The sequence below is a fragment of the Bombina bombina genome, chromosome 6 (assembly GCF_027579735.1).
Source record: "Bombina bombina isolate aBomBom1 chromosome 6, aBomBom1.pri, whole genome shotgun sequence".
NCBI lineage: Eukaryota > Metazoa > Chordata > Amphibia > Anura > Bombinatoridae > Bombina > Bombina bombina.
The window spans coordinates 728008846-728025879 of NC_069504.1; the positions used below are offsets into that span (position 1 = coordinate 728008846).

Consider the following 17034-nt stretch of genomic DNA (forward strand, 5'->3'; position numbering starts at 1 on the left):
TGTTTAAGTGGTCAAGAACATAAGAACTTTTGAAAATTGCTGCAAAGTATTTTCTGATTAATTGGAATATTATAGTGAGGGTAAATTATCTGATGGGTTTTGCCGTGTAAATTAAACATAACATTGGAAAATAGTGCAAAAACTGGGTTTTCTGATAGGTTTAATTAGCCTTGTGAGAATCAGTTTACACAACCTTTCCATAGGATTGGAACAGACCCTAAAAAACAGATGTCATGTTGCTAGTATTTTGGCTGCCTTGTTGGCTGTAGTCTGTAATATCTATAGCTTAAAGGGACACTGAACCCAAATTTTTTCTTTCATGATTCAGATAGAGCATGCAAATTTAATCAACTTTCTAATTTACTCATATTATCAATTTTTCTTCATTCTCTTTCTATCTTTATTTGAAAAGCAAGAATGTAAGCTTAGAAGCCGGCACATTTTTGGTTCACAACTTGGGTTGTCCTTGCTGATTGGACAGCACCAATAAACAAGTGCTGTCCAGTGTACTGAAACAAAAATTGGCTGGCTCCTTAGCTTAGATGCCTTCTTTTTCAAATAAAGATAGCAAGAGAACGAAGAAAAATTTATAATAGGAATAAATTAGAAAGTTGCTTAAAACTGAATGCTCTATCTGAATCATGAAAGAAAAAAAATGTGGGTTTAGTGTCCCTTTAACTCTATTCTGTCTATTTTCTCAACAGTTATAAAAAGTTATATAATTAATATTAGCATGTTTTAAAAGAAACATAGATGCAAGGGAGGAAAGCATAATTCTGCACTATAATAAATCCTTGATAAGTAAGACCTTACTTTGAGTATGGAGTGCAGTTTTGGGGACCAATTTTAGAAAAGGACATTGCAGTTTTAGAAAACGTACAGAGATGGACCACAAACTAATAAGGGGAATGGGAGATTTTACTATGACGAGAGGTTACTCAAAAAAAAGGCCCTTGAGAGATAATATAATTACTATATACAAATATATTCAATGCCCATATGCAGCATTGGCGGAAGCTCTGTTTATTCTAAGGAACTTGTTTGTGACAAGAGGTCACAATTTAAAGGGAGAATCAAGTCCCAAAAAAACTTTCATGATTCAAATAGGGCATGCAATTTTAAACAACTTTCCAATTTACTTTTATCACCAATTTTGATTTGTTCTCTTGATATTCTTAGTTGAAAGCTAAAAGGAGGTTAATATGCTAATTTCTTAGACCTTGAAGGCCGCTTCTAATCTAAATGCATTTTGACAGTTTTTCACCACTAGAGGGCGTTAGTTTATGTGTTTCATGTAGATAACATTGAGCTCATGCACGTGAATTTACCGAGGAGTGAGTACTGATTGGCTAAAATGCAAGTCTGTCAAAAGAACTGAAATAAGGGGGCAGTCTGCAGAGGCCTAGATACAAGGTAATCACAGAGGTAAAACGTGTATTATTATAACTGTGTTGGTTATGCAAAACTGGGGAATGGGTAATAAAGGGATTATCTATCTTTAAAAACAACAAACATTCTGGTGGTGTTGGCTGTCCATTGAAGGCTGGAGAAAGGAGATTTAATCTCCAGCAATGTGAATGTTTTCTTCAATGTAAGAGCAATCAAATCCTGGAATATCTTGCCTAAAGAGGCATAAAACAGAGGGGCGTCTCATGTGTGGATCAGCATATTCATATATGGACAAGTGAATATTCAAGCCAAATCAGTACTCTCATTTGGTATAAGTACACTTATGTACTGGTAGGGGCAGACTGATAACTCTGGGTGTACCAGCTAACCCTCTCCTGGCTCCACAAAGGTGTACAGATGCAGTCCAACCCACTACAGAAGTAGGTTACTGCAGGTGCTCAGGTGCAATGTGCTCATAGGTAGATCATTCAAACAGGTGCTTCCACAAGGCTTAGTAGTTATAAAAGCTGATTTATTAAAAACACTTTAAAAACAATCAAGCAGTAGATATAGGGGGCATGTACAATATACCCCCTATCTATACAACGCGTTTTTCGGCTTTGATACCAGCCGTTTCCTCAGGCATTTTGTTTCATCACCTACTATGTTACTAGATTATTATATATTATTTTGTGGCTGACATTGAAGAACCCCACGCTCAAGCCTAAGCATAAAATGTTGAAATGAGATTGCGACCATTATTTGCAATTACAATATTGCCACCCCATCACCCCATATAAAAGGCCAGGTTTAACACAGCATATCATAGGCCTTTTTTGTAATATATCTAGATCTTTGTCTGTAATCCCAGCAACCAGGTTTCTGGATTTCTAACCTTGGTGTGGGCCTCTTCTTTGGACCTCCTTCGCTTCTCCAACTGTTTGTTCGCACTGCCTTGGAGGGTTCCTGTACTCTGTTCCTCCTCTACTTTGGCGCTTAGCTGTTTTGCTTTCTCTAGGTCTTCACAACGTTGGATATACTGTTGACGAGCCTTGCGAAGCGCAGACAGAGCATCCATCTGTTGATGTATTGTGGGACAATAGAAAATGTGTGTTTGAATGATTAGCAAATGTTATAATGTTAATAGATACCCAAGTGCTGAGTAATCATGTATCAAGATAAATATAAGTTATACAAATATTATAGAGAAACACATTGGGTTACAAATAAATACAAGTAAAAGTAAGAAAAAAACTCAGCATATAATAATTAGTCTTTAATGGAACATTGTATTCAGAATTCCATCTAAAAGATAATATCTCAATGTTTTTAATAGAATATTTCTTTGCTGAATTAACCTATTTTTATTGGCAGATTTGTGGAGACTTGTTTTTATCTACCAACGCAACATAAACTTTTAGATTCTTTCATTTTAAAATCAGCCTTTGTTTAATATTTCCATGCAAAACATTTTTAAATATGTTTAACTGCTTTTCTGTCATTCTTTTGATAAGAAATGTTTCCCTAACTTACCTTTAATAGCTGTATTACTACAATGTTAATTAAAGGGGCAGTCTACTCCAGAATTGTTATTATTAAAAAAGATAGATAATCCCTTTATTACCCATTTCCCAGTTTTGCATAACGAACACGTTTATATAAATACACTTTTTACCTCTGTGATTACCTTGTATCTAGGCCTTTGCCAACTGCCCCCTTATCTCTGTTCTTTTAACAGACTTGCATTTTAGCCAATTAATTTTAAACGCTAGGATTTACCAGTGCAACAAATAAAAGGGACTTTCAATCATAACGTATAAAATACTTCTTGCTGAAAGTTACTTTATTTGTCTGCTGCGCTCGCTGTGCTGAGCGCCTCAGGCAACCCACAGCAAACTGCTAGTTTATCACTGAGGTGATTTTAGCCAATAGTGTACTAGCTATCTGGCATAATGCCAGCTGCCCCGCATGGCTTTTGGCTAAGAGGTAAAAACATCACCTCACTGAAAAATAGTGTTCTGCCGTGGGCTGCCTGAGGCGCTCATCGCGGTGAACACTTCAGTCAAATAAAGGAACTTTTAGCATAAAGCATTTTATACTTCATGACGGAAGGTCCCCTTTGTTCCACTGGTAAATCGTAGTGTTTAACAAACGCTAGGGTTTACTATCACTTTAAGGGCTTAGAAATTAGCATATGACCCTATGAGGTTTAGCTTTTAACACAGAATAGCAAATAACAAAGCAAATTTGATAAAAGTAAATTGGAAAGTTGTTTAAAATTGCATTCCCTATCGAAATCATGAAAGTTTAATTTTTACTTGACTCTCCCTTTAATGTTACTCTTTTAGCTATCTTGCTATTTCTTGCCATTTAGTATTCCAAACACTTAAGGCTAGATTTAGAGTTCTGCGGCCAAAGGGGTGCGTTAGCTACGCGTGCTTTTTTTCCCCCGCACCTTTTAAATACCGCTGGTATTTAGAGTTCACAGAAGGGCTGCGTTAGGCTCCAAAAAAGGATTCGTATAGCATATTTACCGCCACTGCAACTCTAAATACCAGCGTTGCTTACGGACGCGGCCACCTTAAAAAATGTGCTCGTGCACAATTCCCCCATAGAAAACAATGGGGCTGTTTGAGCTGAAAAAAAACCTAACACCTGCAAAAAAGCAGCGTTCAGCTCCTAACGCAGCCCCATTGTTTCCTATGCGGAAACACTTCCTAAGTCTGCACCTAACACCCTAACATGTACCCCGAGTCTAAACACCCCTGGCCTTACACTTATTAACCCCTAATCTGCTGCCCCCGCTATCGCTGACCCCTGCATATTATTATTAACCCCTAATCTGCCGCTCCGTACACCGCCGCAACCTACGTTATCCCTATGTATTCCTAATCTGCTGCCCCTAACACCGCCGACCCCCCTATATTATATTTATTAACCCCTAATCTGCCGCCCCCAACGTCGCCTCCACCTACCTACAATAATTAACCCCTAATCTGCCGACCGGATCTCACCGCTACTCAAATAAATGTATTAACCCCTAAAGCTAAGTCTAACACTAACACTAACACTAACACCCCCCTAAATTAAATATAATTTAAATCTAACAAAATAAATTAACTCTTATTAAATAAATTATTCCTATTTAAAGCTAAATACTTACCTGTAAAATAAACCCTAATATAGCTACAATATTAATTATAATTATATTGTAGCTATTTTAGGATTAATATTTATTTTACAGGCAACTTTGTAATTATTTTAACCAGGTACAATATCTATTAAATAGTTAATAACTATTTAATAGTTACCTAGTTAAAATAATTACAAAATTACCTGTAAAATAAATCCTAACCTAAGTTACAATTAAACCTAACACTACACTATCAATAAATTACTTAAATAAAATACCTACAATTATCTACAATTAAACCTAACACTACACTATCAATAAATTAATTAAATACAATACCTACAAATAAATACAATTAAATAAACTAACTAAAGTACAAAAATAAAAAAGAACTAAATTACAAAAAATAAAAAAATATTTACAAACATTAGAAAAATATTACAACAATCTTAAACTAATTACACCTACTCTAAGCCCCCTAATAATATAACAAAGACCACCAAAATAAAAAAATGCCCTACCCTATTCTAAAATTAAAATAGAAAAGCTCTTTTACCTTACCAGCCCTGAAAAGGGCCCTTTGCGGGGCATGCCCCAAAGAATTCAGCTCTTTTGCCTGTAAAAAAAACCATACAATACCCCCCCACAACATTACAACCCACCACCCACATACCCCTAATCTAACCCAAACCCCCCTTAAATAAACCTAACACTAAGCCCCTGAAGATCTTCCTACCTTATCTTCACCACGCCGGGTTCACCGATCGATCCAGAAGAGCTCCTCCGATGTCTTGATCCAAGCCCAAGCGGGGGGCTGAAGATGTCCATGATCCGACTGAAGTCTTCATCCAAGCGGGAGCTGAAGAGATCCATGATCGGGCTGAAGTCTTCATCCAAGCAGGAGCTGAAGAGGTCCATGATCGGGCTGAAGTCTTCTATCAAGCGGCATCTTCAATCTTCTTTCTTCCGGATCCATGTTCATCCCGCCGACGCGGAACATCCATCTTCACCGACGACTTCCCGACGAATGACGGTTCCTTTAAGGGACGTCATCCAAGATGGCGTCCCTCGAATTCCGATTGGCTGATAGGATTCTATCAGCCAATCGGAATTAAGGTAGGAAAATTCTGATTGGCTGATGGAATCAGCCAATCAGAATCAAGTTCAATCCGATTGGCTGATCCGATCAGCCAATCAGATTGAGCTTGCATTCAATTGGCTGTTCCGATCAGCCAATAGAATGCAAGCTCAAACTGATTGGCTGATACCTTACCTTAATTCCGATTGGCTGATAGAATCCTATCAGCCAATCGGAATTCGAGGGACGCCATCTTGGATGACGTCCCTTAAAGGAACAGTCATTCGTCGGGAAGTCGTTGGTGAAGATGGATGTTCCACGTCGGCGGGATGAACATGGATCCGGAAGATAGAAGATTGAAGATGCCGCTTGATAGAAGACTTCAGCCCGATCGTGGACCTCTTCAGCTCCCGCTTGGATGAAGACTTCAGCCCGATCATGGACCTCTTCAGCTCCCGCTTGGATGAAGACTTCAGTCGGATCATGGACATCTTCAGCCCCCCGCTTGGGCTTGGATCAAGACATCGGAGGAGCTCTTCTGGATCGATCGGTGAACCCAGCGTGGTGAAGATAAGGTAGGAAGATCTTCAGGGGCTTAGTGTTAGGTTTATTTAAGGGGGGTTTGGGTTAGATTAGGGGTATGTGGGTGGTGGTTTGTAATGTTGGGGGGGGTATTGTATGTTTTTTTTTTACAGGCAAAAGAGCTGAATTCTTATTTATTTATTTAGTTATTTTATTAGGGGGCTTAGAGTAGGTGTAATTAGTTTAAGATTGTTGTAATATTTTTCTAATGTTTGTAAATATTTTTTTATTTTTTGTAATTTAGTTCTTTTTTATTTTTGTACTTTAGTTAGTTTATTTAATTGTATTTATTTATTTTTAATTAATTTATTGATAGTGTAGTGTTAGGTTTAATTGTAACTTAGGTTAGGATTTATTTTACAGGTAAGTTTGTAATTATTTTAACTAGGTAGCTATTAAATAGTTCTTAACTATTTAATAGCTATTGTACCTGGTTAAAATAAATACAAAGTTGCCTGTAAAATAAATATTAATCCTAAAATAGCTACAATATAATTATTATTTATATTGTAGCTATATTAGGGTTTATTTTACAGGTAAGTATTTAGCTTTAAATAGGAATAATTTATTTAATAAGAGTTAATTTATTTCGTTAGATAAACATTATATTTAACTTAGGGGGGTGTTAGGGTTAGAATTAGCTTTAGGGGTTAAAAAAATTATTAGAGTAGCGGTGAGCTCCGGTCGGCAGATTAGGGGTTAATGCTTGAAGTTAGGTGTCGGCGATGTTAGGGAGGGCAGATTAGGGGTTAATACTATTTATTATAGGGTTATTGAGGCGGGAGTGAGGCAGATTAGGGGTTAATAACTTTATTATAGTAGCGGTGCGGTCCGGTCGGCAGATTAGGGGTTAATAAGTATAGGTAGGTGGCGGCGATGTTGGGGGGGGCAGATTAGGGGTTAATAAATATAATATAGGGGTCGGCGATGTTAGGGGCAGCAGATTAGGAGTACATAGGGATAATGTAGGTTGCGGCGGTGTACGGAGCGGCAGATTAGGGGTTAAAAAAAATTATTAGAGTGGCGGCGGTGTGGGGGGGCCTCGGTTTAGGGGTACATAGGTAGTTTATGGGTGTTAGTGTACTTTAGAGCACAGTAGTAAAGAGCTTTATAAACTGGCATTAGCCCAGAAAGCTCTTAACTACTGACTTTTTTCTGCGGCTGGAGTTTTGTCGTTAGATTTCTAACGCTCACTTCAGCCACGACTCTAAATACCGGCGTTAGAAAGATCCCATTGAAAAGATAGGATACGCAAATGGCGTAGGGGGATCTGCGGTATGGAAAAGTTGCGGCTGCAAAGTGAGCGTTAGACCCTTTCCTGACTGACTCCAAATACCAGAGGGCGGTAAAACTACTAAATCTACCGCCAAACTCTAAATCTAGGCCTTATTTAGGTATCTTTTAAACAAAAAAAATTTGATAATAGAAGTAAATTGGAAACTTTTAAAACAAATAATTGTATTTTTATGTTTGAATCAAAAAACTAAATATTTGGGTTTTATATTTCTTTAAACACACAGGGTTGATTATAATCTATCACCTGATAACGATCAGCGGAGCTAGTAGTAACAGTACAGAGTGCATATGATAATGGTTTGTTACCAAGTATATATAAAAAATAGGTTGATCTAAGAAGTCCAGATCTAGCACTCTGAGAAAGAGGGATACCCGAAGGCTTGGGGCCCAGAACAATCATTGAAAGCCTCCTACAACCATTACTATAACTTAAATAACATAAAAACGGCACAACTATTAAAGGGGCAGAAAACAATTTACAAGATTTTTCCTTAACCTTGCAATATATTAACTTACCAACCTAGGGCTCATTTCCATTGAGCAGTAAATAGGTTTGTGCGAGGTTGCAAACCGATAAATATGCTGTCGGAAGCAATTTCGTTTATCGACTACTTCCGATGGCACGTTATACCAAAAAAATCTTTGCATCCCATAGAAAGTATTAGAAGCCGTTAAGCGATAACTTACACCAGGTGAAAGCGCAAACTGCTAATACACTGTCGGAGGCTGTCGATACATTGAGAGAAATTACACTCAGCTCAACTAGGTGTAAAAGAGGAAAAATTAGCTTTTTGAGACCTATTTCCCATTGAAATTTTAAAACTTGCAAATAATACAAGTGTTTCAATGTAGAAAGAAATTGTAATATGTAATATTTATTATTATCCCATGCATAGGAATAGTTTCACTTATATTCTTATATATACAAGCACATATCTACAAAATTCAAATTAGACCTATGCCTAGGGCAGCTATACATATTACATATATTAATAAAGTGGAAAATAAAATAAAAATAGTATTTGCTTATATTAAAAAAAAATATGTATTATGAATAAGTGTATCTTTGTTTCTCTTTAGAGGTGATCATAGATAAGGAATGCAGATGATAAACGTACATTTTATAGTCTAAGGTTGGGTTACCATAGCAACTAGCTTGATTTTCAAGAAATCCGACTTTGGATGGAAGCGTTAACACAACGGTAACTTACACCTACACGAAAAAAGCAACTGCACGCAATGCGCAAAATATTTAAATGGAGTTCTGGTACTAAAATGGAGCCAAAAACTACTTTTAGCTGTTGGCAACTTCAGTAGTTTATGGCTCCATTTTCTACGGCTCAATGGAAAGCCCTCAGTGTGATACTATTTTAAATTCATTAACATTGTGTTTGCTAAAATAGTTTTTTCATTGCCAATCCCCCTTCCCCCGACACGTTACCATTTCCCTTTTATGGAGTAGCTAATCTGGACTTGTACTGAAGTAGATTAAATTTGCCACATTTTGTTAGCAAAACTTGCATTGTTTCACACTATTATACAACCTATGCTGATGCCAGTTAGAAACAGATATGTAGCAGGGTTAGACTTGTGAAGTCTGTAGTGGGCAACTCTAATTCTCAAAATTGGAAAACCCACAATTTCATAGTGAGAATATAGAAGAAGGAAAGAAAATAAATAATAAAAGTATATTGCAATATTTTTTTTTTTACTGAGTGTAATTCAGGGCAGCAAATACTTCCTCACAAAGAAACTTCCTCAGTTACCAATAACAAAACATACTCATGGTAACTTGATAAGAATAGTATAGGTAAGACATTCTCCTATGGTATTTTAAAGCACACATTATTTGCAATTAACTTTTATGTTGTTTCATATTGATCAATATAATATTGTTTGTATGGAATATATGCACCTAATCTTTATTATTACAGCCACAGACATGAGTGTCTGGAGGGGGGCAAGAGGAGGTAGACACCACCCTTGGAAACTTGCTCCTTATATCTAAGCATAAGCGCCTACACAAGATACTCTTGATGCCAATGCGCCACCATTTTTAAAATGATACTCAGCTAAAGCGTAGAACAAACATATCTCCCTAGCCATATATGTTGTCACTGATATTTTGTGTGAGGCATTTATATTTTGCTCCCCTCCCAAAGAATATATATTTATATTTCTATAGGCACCCAAGACTAGGGTTGCCACCTCAGCCATGTTTTCCTGGCCACTTATGAGTTACACATGCTGCAGGGTGTGCAGGGAGCAACATGTATTGTGTTTCTGTACAGCACTATTCATATTCCTCCCTGCACACCCTGCAGCATGTGTAACTTATAAGTGTTCTGTATTTTAAGGGACTGGTGGCAACCCTACCCAAGACCTAGGGTGACCATATTGCCGCTTTAAAAAGGGACACATATGAAAAATACATATCTCAGGGCTGTTTTCAGTGCTGTTTAAAGAAATGCTTTGTATAAGAACCCTGACATATGTATTTTTCATTTGTGTCCCTTCTTAAAGCGGCAATATGGTCAGCCTATCAAGACCCCATTAGAATCAATATCAGTCACTCATATATGGTTAGATACTAAATACCACTTATCAATCTGCAGAAGCAGTTTGGGAGCCCTTGTGGATTAAGGCCGCTCTTGAAGTGGCAGAGACAAAACAACCCATACTCATTTGTTATGGTGTTGCACAAGCAATTGTAAGTGCAGTTTTAAATGTGGGCAGCAAATGCTGCCTTGAAAGCTATGAACACAAGCAAGCAGGTTCCCTGACTGGGAACATTGTCTGCCTGCTTCTTGCAAAATGGGGCCTTATGTATTGTTTGTGTCATAATATCCTGTATACCCTTTCATCGGGTTAAAGAGACATGAAACCCACATTTTTTCTTTCATGATTCAGATAGAGAATACAATTTTAAACAACTTTCCAATTTACTTCTATTATTTAATTTGCTTCTTTCTCTTGTTATCCTTTGCTGAAATGTTTATCTCGGTAAGCTCAGGAGCAGCAAAGAACCTAAGTCCTAGCTACTGATTGGTGGCTGCATATATATATATATATATATATATATATACCGATTGTCATTGGCTCACCCATGTGTTCAATTAGAAACCAGTAGTGCATTGCTGCTCCTTCAACAAATAATACCAAGAGAATTAAAAAAATTAGATAATATAAGTAAATTAGAAAGTTGTTTAAAATTGTATTCTCTATCTGAATCATGAAAGAAAATGTTTGGGTTTTTTGTCCCTTTAAACACAGAGAGATGCAGGGAAGTTTCTGTTAAAATCACATTCTCTAAGAAATTAGAGCATGTCATTTTTCGGCTATAACGGCAATTCAAAGTTCTTGTTCAGGATCTTTTTTTACAGCATAAATGTGTAAAAGGAAAACAAACAAACTTTAGTAAATGCTAATATCTGGCATTTGAACTCTGCACCCTACGATGATAGTAAATATAAACTGTAAACAAGGACAACTATAATAACACTACACGTCTTTAGAAAAGAGCTCTTTAATATTTGAATTAAAGGGACAGTATACACCAATTGTCATATAACTGCATGTACTAGACATGACTATAAAGAATAAGATGCACAGATACTGATCTAAAAATCCAGTATAAAACCTTTTAAAAACTTACTTAGAAACTCCCAGTTTAGCTCTGTTAAAAAGGTAGCTGGAACACCCACTGCAAGTGGGAAATATCAGACACTCCCTCCCTCCCACTTCCTCTGCATATGAAAAGACCCTTTACACAAACAGAAGCAAGCTGGAGTAGGTATACGTCGGTATTCTCCTAAAACTGTGGGGCTTGGTTAGAAGTCTGAAAATCAGAGTAATGTTATTTAAAAATAAGCAAAACTATACATTTAAAAAAAAATAAAAAACCTGTATGGGCTATATAAATGGATCATCTACAAAACATTTATGCAAAGAAAAATCTAGTGTATAATGTCCCTCCCTTGAGTGCTAACGACAGCTCTGAGCTGTCGCAAATTGTCTTAGTCAGGTGCTAACGACGGCTCAGAGCCATCGCTAGCACTCTCCCACCTTGAGGGAGATCTGGGGGCTCCCACCCCGGCGATCTAGCCTGCATAGTGACAGGCATCTCCGGGCTTCACGTTTTGCACAGTGACATCACTTGCAATGACGTGATGATGTCAATGTGCAATGACGTGATGACGTCAATGCGCAGCTTTATTTAAAAAAAATACAATAGACAGTATGGGGAAATGGGGCATGCTGCTTAGAAGCCTGTATCTCAGGCATCTAAGCAGTTACAGACCCCCAAAACCCTCCGTTGGAAAGGTAATCGCTTAACCTTTCCAACGTTATAAGTCTTGGGGATCTGAAAAAATAAAGAAAAAAGTTGACATTATACAATTATACACAGTAAACAGAATTTTAGACTGTATCACAGAGAACCACAATATAACCTAAGGTCCTATAGGAACATTAATATATATATATAAGACTATTACCATCCTCTTCTGTTCTCTTTGCCACTGCTCTCTAAATTCTTTTCTCCACTTGTCAATCTCTGTCTTCTTTGCTGAGAGAGGCTGAAATATCACAAAAAAGTTAGAGTTATAAATACATTTATCATCTATAGCAGTGACATTAGAAAGGTGTACCCATTTCTGTGCAAGAAATTCCATATTGTTTTGTGATTTAGTTTCACTGTTCCTGCCATCCCCATCCTGGAATCTTCCCAAACTTGTTGGAATCCTATATTTGTACCATGATTTAAAATTACAAAATATTTTCCCCCATATTAATATTTATTATTACAATTATTATTATTATTTTGCATTAGCAAACAGTGTCTCCTCTGGAACCCATTGGCCATAATCATATTGGAAATCAGAGACTTCCTTAAGATGTGCCACACAAATAATTAACTGGGCATCATATCATTTAAATTGAGGAAAAATAAAGAGCTCTTACTTTTTTTTCTACAAGATGTATTGGGGATCTGAACACTTATAGTTCATATATTTCAGTACCTTTATAGGAATGTCATTGTCACTTCCATCTTGGAGAAGTATTTTGTCATAAATATTAGTGCAGGTACACACACATGCATATATGCTGTCATTTTCATGTGCGTGTGTTATAGAAAAAGCCCAATCTCTTACTCTGGTGCAGTTTTTACTAATGGAAATGTTCAGCCCTGCATATACTGTGTGCGTGTGTTATATATATATATATATATATAATATTGCAAAGTATTGCACTGCCGCCACCCAACTGCCTCGCAATACAGACAGGCTTCGTTTTGTGCCGGTTCAATTTGTACCATTTCACAATAGCGCCTTTTCCTAGTGATCACATGACTACTATTGAGGAAGTTATTCCACAGGCTCCTTAGCTTAAAACAAAACATTTGCAGAAGAGTTTTTGGCCCCCTCCATTTATAGTACAGCACTGTAATACTGTGTACAGCACATGTGAGTAGTTTTCCATTTGTTTGCTATCTAAAAACAGGCCCCCCAGGCAAAAATGAGGGAAGGCCCCCTAAAGCCTCCCAACCCGCCTCCTATGCCCTACCTCACATCCTATGCTCTTCCCTCACTCCACCGCCTCCCTGCCCTGCCTTGCCCCTACAAGGGCCTCCAACCTCCAGGAAAGGGGCCTCGACCTCAAGGGCAAGGGACAGGGCATCCAACCTCAAGGGCCAGACTCCAAAAAAAACTGTTAAAATGTCCTTTTTATATGCAGCTAAGAAAAATAAATGATTGCCCGCTGGCTGATACACAGAACTCCCCACTGCCTTATTGAAGGATAGTGACGTGACTCACTATAAATCGTATGTGAACTGCTTGTGCAATGCCGCCCCCTGCACATTTGCAGCCAATCGGTCGCTAGCAGGGGGTGTCAATCAACCCGATCGTATTCGATTGGGCTGATTGCTGTCCACCACCTCAGAGGTGGCAGACGAGTTAAGGAGCAGCGGTGGGTCGGAAGCAGCATCCACTGCTTCATAAATCGTCCCCCAGGGCTTCTCTTGTGCGGCACCAATTCTCTGGAAATTCTCTGGAAAGCACTTCCTCGAGCTGTCAGACTTTCCCCTAACCTCTCCTCCTTAAAACTCTTCCTAAAGACCTTTTTGTTTAGGGAAGTTTATCACCCAACTCAGTAACAAATTAATTTCACTTGCCTAATAGTTGCCCTCATCTAACTCCGCCCTAACATCATTCTCACCTTTGCAGTCCCCACCTCACCTGTTTCTCACCCTTCTACCCATCTAGATTAAGTTCCCATGGGAATAGGACCCTCAATTCCTCCTGTTTGTGTTTGTCAAATTTTGTCCAGTGTCATATACTGTATTGTATTACCATTGTACCTTTATCTTTGTGCCCATGGACAGCGCTGAGGATCTGTTGGCACTTTATAAATAAAGAATAATAATAATAAAAATGCTATATTACCTGATAATATCTCTTCATTTGCAGCTGAGCTACTGTTTCGATGGCAGAGGCTCCTGTGTGAATTTCATGGTCCATCAGTAATAGATACACATCTTGTAGAGGCATACAGGGCTGTAAGAGGGCATATAAAATAACTAGCTTTATAATGCAGATAACAGAGCACTTTCAGAGGTATTAAAAGAATATTTTGCTCAAAAAAGTATCATATTTATATATAAAGGAGCAGCAGTTAAACATGTTAAAATATGCTTTCCATAACAAAAAAGGTTATGCTACAGCTATCTAAACTTACAGTGAAACCAACAAGGAGTGCACAATTTGTACAATATGTCTACTGCTCCTAGGTAAAGGACTTTATAAACCAGAACACATTTTGACTGAGTATCCTTAAAAAAACACAGGTTCCGCTTGGGCAATTACCCCCGCCATATTGGATGACATTAGTAACTCACCAAACAGATACAAACTCTACCTGCTCAATCAATTTAAGTTAAACTATTAATAAGCATTAATACAAATTAGCAAAATCAACAACCCAAGGAATACAGATGCCCATTATACTGATAACACCCCTGTTCAAATCTATTAAAGAGAAAATAGGTTAATTGCACACGTCACCTATTGACATCACTACAGACTATTAAAAGGGATCAATTAACATACATATCCTTCAACTTGTGATGTGATTACAAATCCCCCAAATCCTCCATTTTGTTTGTCTTTAAAGGAACAGTAAATTCAAAATTAAACATTCATAATTCAGAAAGAGCATTCAATTGTATCCATCTTTCCAATGTGTCTTTAGCAGTATCTGGTCTGGACCTGATGATCAAAAACCCACCGGCATGGAGAAAAATCAAAGAAAACCTTTGGGGGCTTTTTTGAGCATTGTATTGTATTGTATGTGTCTCTGTATGTGCACTTCCAGAACCCAGCATAGCTTGATAAGCATCTCTCAAGCCAAAATGTGCCCTTCTGAAATTCTCTTAGGGACCTCTGAGTACTAATTAGATTACTTATATCTCTTTTAAATCTTATAGTATATATGTTACAGATAAAGTGCAGAAATCAGTTAATGTGCACATTACCAAGCTAATCTGCAGATTAACTAGGGTGATCCGTTAAAGTGCACATTTTTTTTTTTCATTTCTCAAATTACCTAGGTAATCTGCAAATTACCTAGGTAATCTGCAAATTACCTAGATAATCTGCACATTACCTACTAGGCACTAGTTAAAGTGCAAAAAATGCACTTTAGCGGCAACATATATATAAACTAAAGGGAGTCCCATGGTTTTTCCTATGATAATCAGTTCATATCACGTTTTATTAGCGTCTTGGCCTCTACACTTATAAGCATTGTATATTTCCCATTCTGCATTCTGAATTGTTACAGAATCGACTTCCCTTCATGCAGTTAAAACTTATTGCTAAGACATGATAGGTGTTAACAGTTAAAACTTATTGCTAAGACATGATAGGTGTTAACAGTAAACCTGCAACCCATTGTGGAATTATGCAATGAGCACAAATAAATGTAAGAACATCGTACTGAGAATGTGAAATATCTGCCATTCTAGCTGTAATGTATTTGTGATAATACAGTTTAAAAAACAAATAATACAATTTCAAGCACTTTAGCTTTTTAGAAAAGTTTGTTTCTCTCATGAAAACTGTTTATTGAAAAAGAAGCCGAAGAATGTTCCGATTTAGGCCCGCACGTCTTGAAATTGTCTGGGAAATTATCTATCTATCTATCTATCTATCGAATCTATAATAAATAGATAGATTCGATAGATAATTTCCCAGACAGAGAATTTCAAGATGTGCGGGTTGCGACCCATGGTAAGGTTCCCAGAGGCAGCTGCCCTCGGCCAAAATCGGAACATTCTTCGGCATCTTTTTCAATAAACAGTTTACATGAGAGAAACAAACTTTTCCAACTTTAACTACACGGAAGCAGTTATTGTGCACATTACCTAGGTAAAGTGCGGATTCTGCACTTTAACTGAGCAAATCTGTTAATCTGCAGATTAGCTAGGTAATGTGCACATTAACGATTTCTGCACTTTAACTGTAACATGTACTTATATACTTTTAAATATGCCCATCTCAAACTGTTTTTCAGCCGCTAATATCTCATTGATACCTAAAAAAGGGAAAGACCCTGAAGACCCGGCTTCATTCAGACCAATATCTGTGTTGAATGCTGATTACAAAATTCTAACTTCTATAGTAGCTTCCAGGCTCTATCAGTGTCTAGCTAAAATTATTCACACAGATCAAACGGGGTTCATGATATCTAGAAACTCTTCAAAAAACATCAGAAAAGTCATTACACTTATAGATTATATCTGGTCTTTAAAGGGATCTGAGAGTTTACAATTGTATCAGGATACAGCTATACTTACACTCAATGCTGAAAAAGCTTTTGATTTGATTTGTTGGAAGTATCTGTTCAGCGCGGTGGCCCAGTTCGGCCTTCAAAACCAATTTCTCCGTTTTATACAAAATTTATATAAAAATCCTATTTCTTATCTGCTTGTTAATGGCTCGCTTTCTTCAAAAATTACTATGGGAAGAGGTACGAGACAGGGTTGTCCTCTGTCCCCACTTCCTTTTAACCTGGCCCTAGAACCTCTTGCTATATGGCTCAGGAACATAATTCCAGGAATAAAGATAGGGCCAGTGAGTTTAAAAATATTGTTATATGCAGATGACCTATTAATCTTTCTTCAGAATACAGCACAAATAATCCCACTAATTATACATACTTTAGATTTTTTTTCTACTTTCTCAGGATATAAGATAAACTGTAATAAGTCTGAAATTATGTGGTTAAATAAAACAAATATTAGCCTTCAGGAGGTCCCACTCAAAAGTACGAAAACTCTTAAATATTTAGGCATACATCGTAATGCCAATCCAAGCACATGGTACTCTGCAAATTTTCATCCGCTTATACAAAAAATCAGAACAGACCTGGAAGTCTTCCCTAGGTTATTATATCCAATGCAGAATCTTCCTCTATTTATTAGTACTTAAGATCTTCGGAAAATTCACTCGGCTTTCTCTAAATTTATTTGGAAAGATAAGAAACCTCGTATTGC

General features: G+C 37.2%; 1 protein-coding gene across 1 annotated transcript in view; it reads right to left on the bottom strand.

Annotated features, from left to right (window-relative positions):
- The window catches only part of LOC128663553 (GEM-interacting protein), a 142203-nt gene that overhangs the window by 79493 nt on the left and 45676 nt on the right, over positions 1–17034 (bottom strand). The window contains exons 7-9 of the mRNA XM_053717932.1: positions 13925–14035; positions 11975–12055; positions 2285–2467 (exon numbers count right to left, since the gene is read on the bottom strand). Of these exons, the coding sequence (XP_053573907.1) occupies positions 2285–2467; positions 11975–12055; positions 13925–14035 (375 nt within the window). The remainder of the gene's footprint in view (positions 1–2284; positions 2468–11974; positions 12056–13924; positions 14036–17034) is intronic.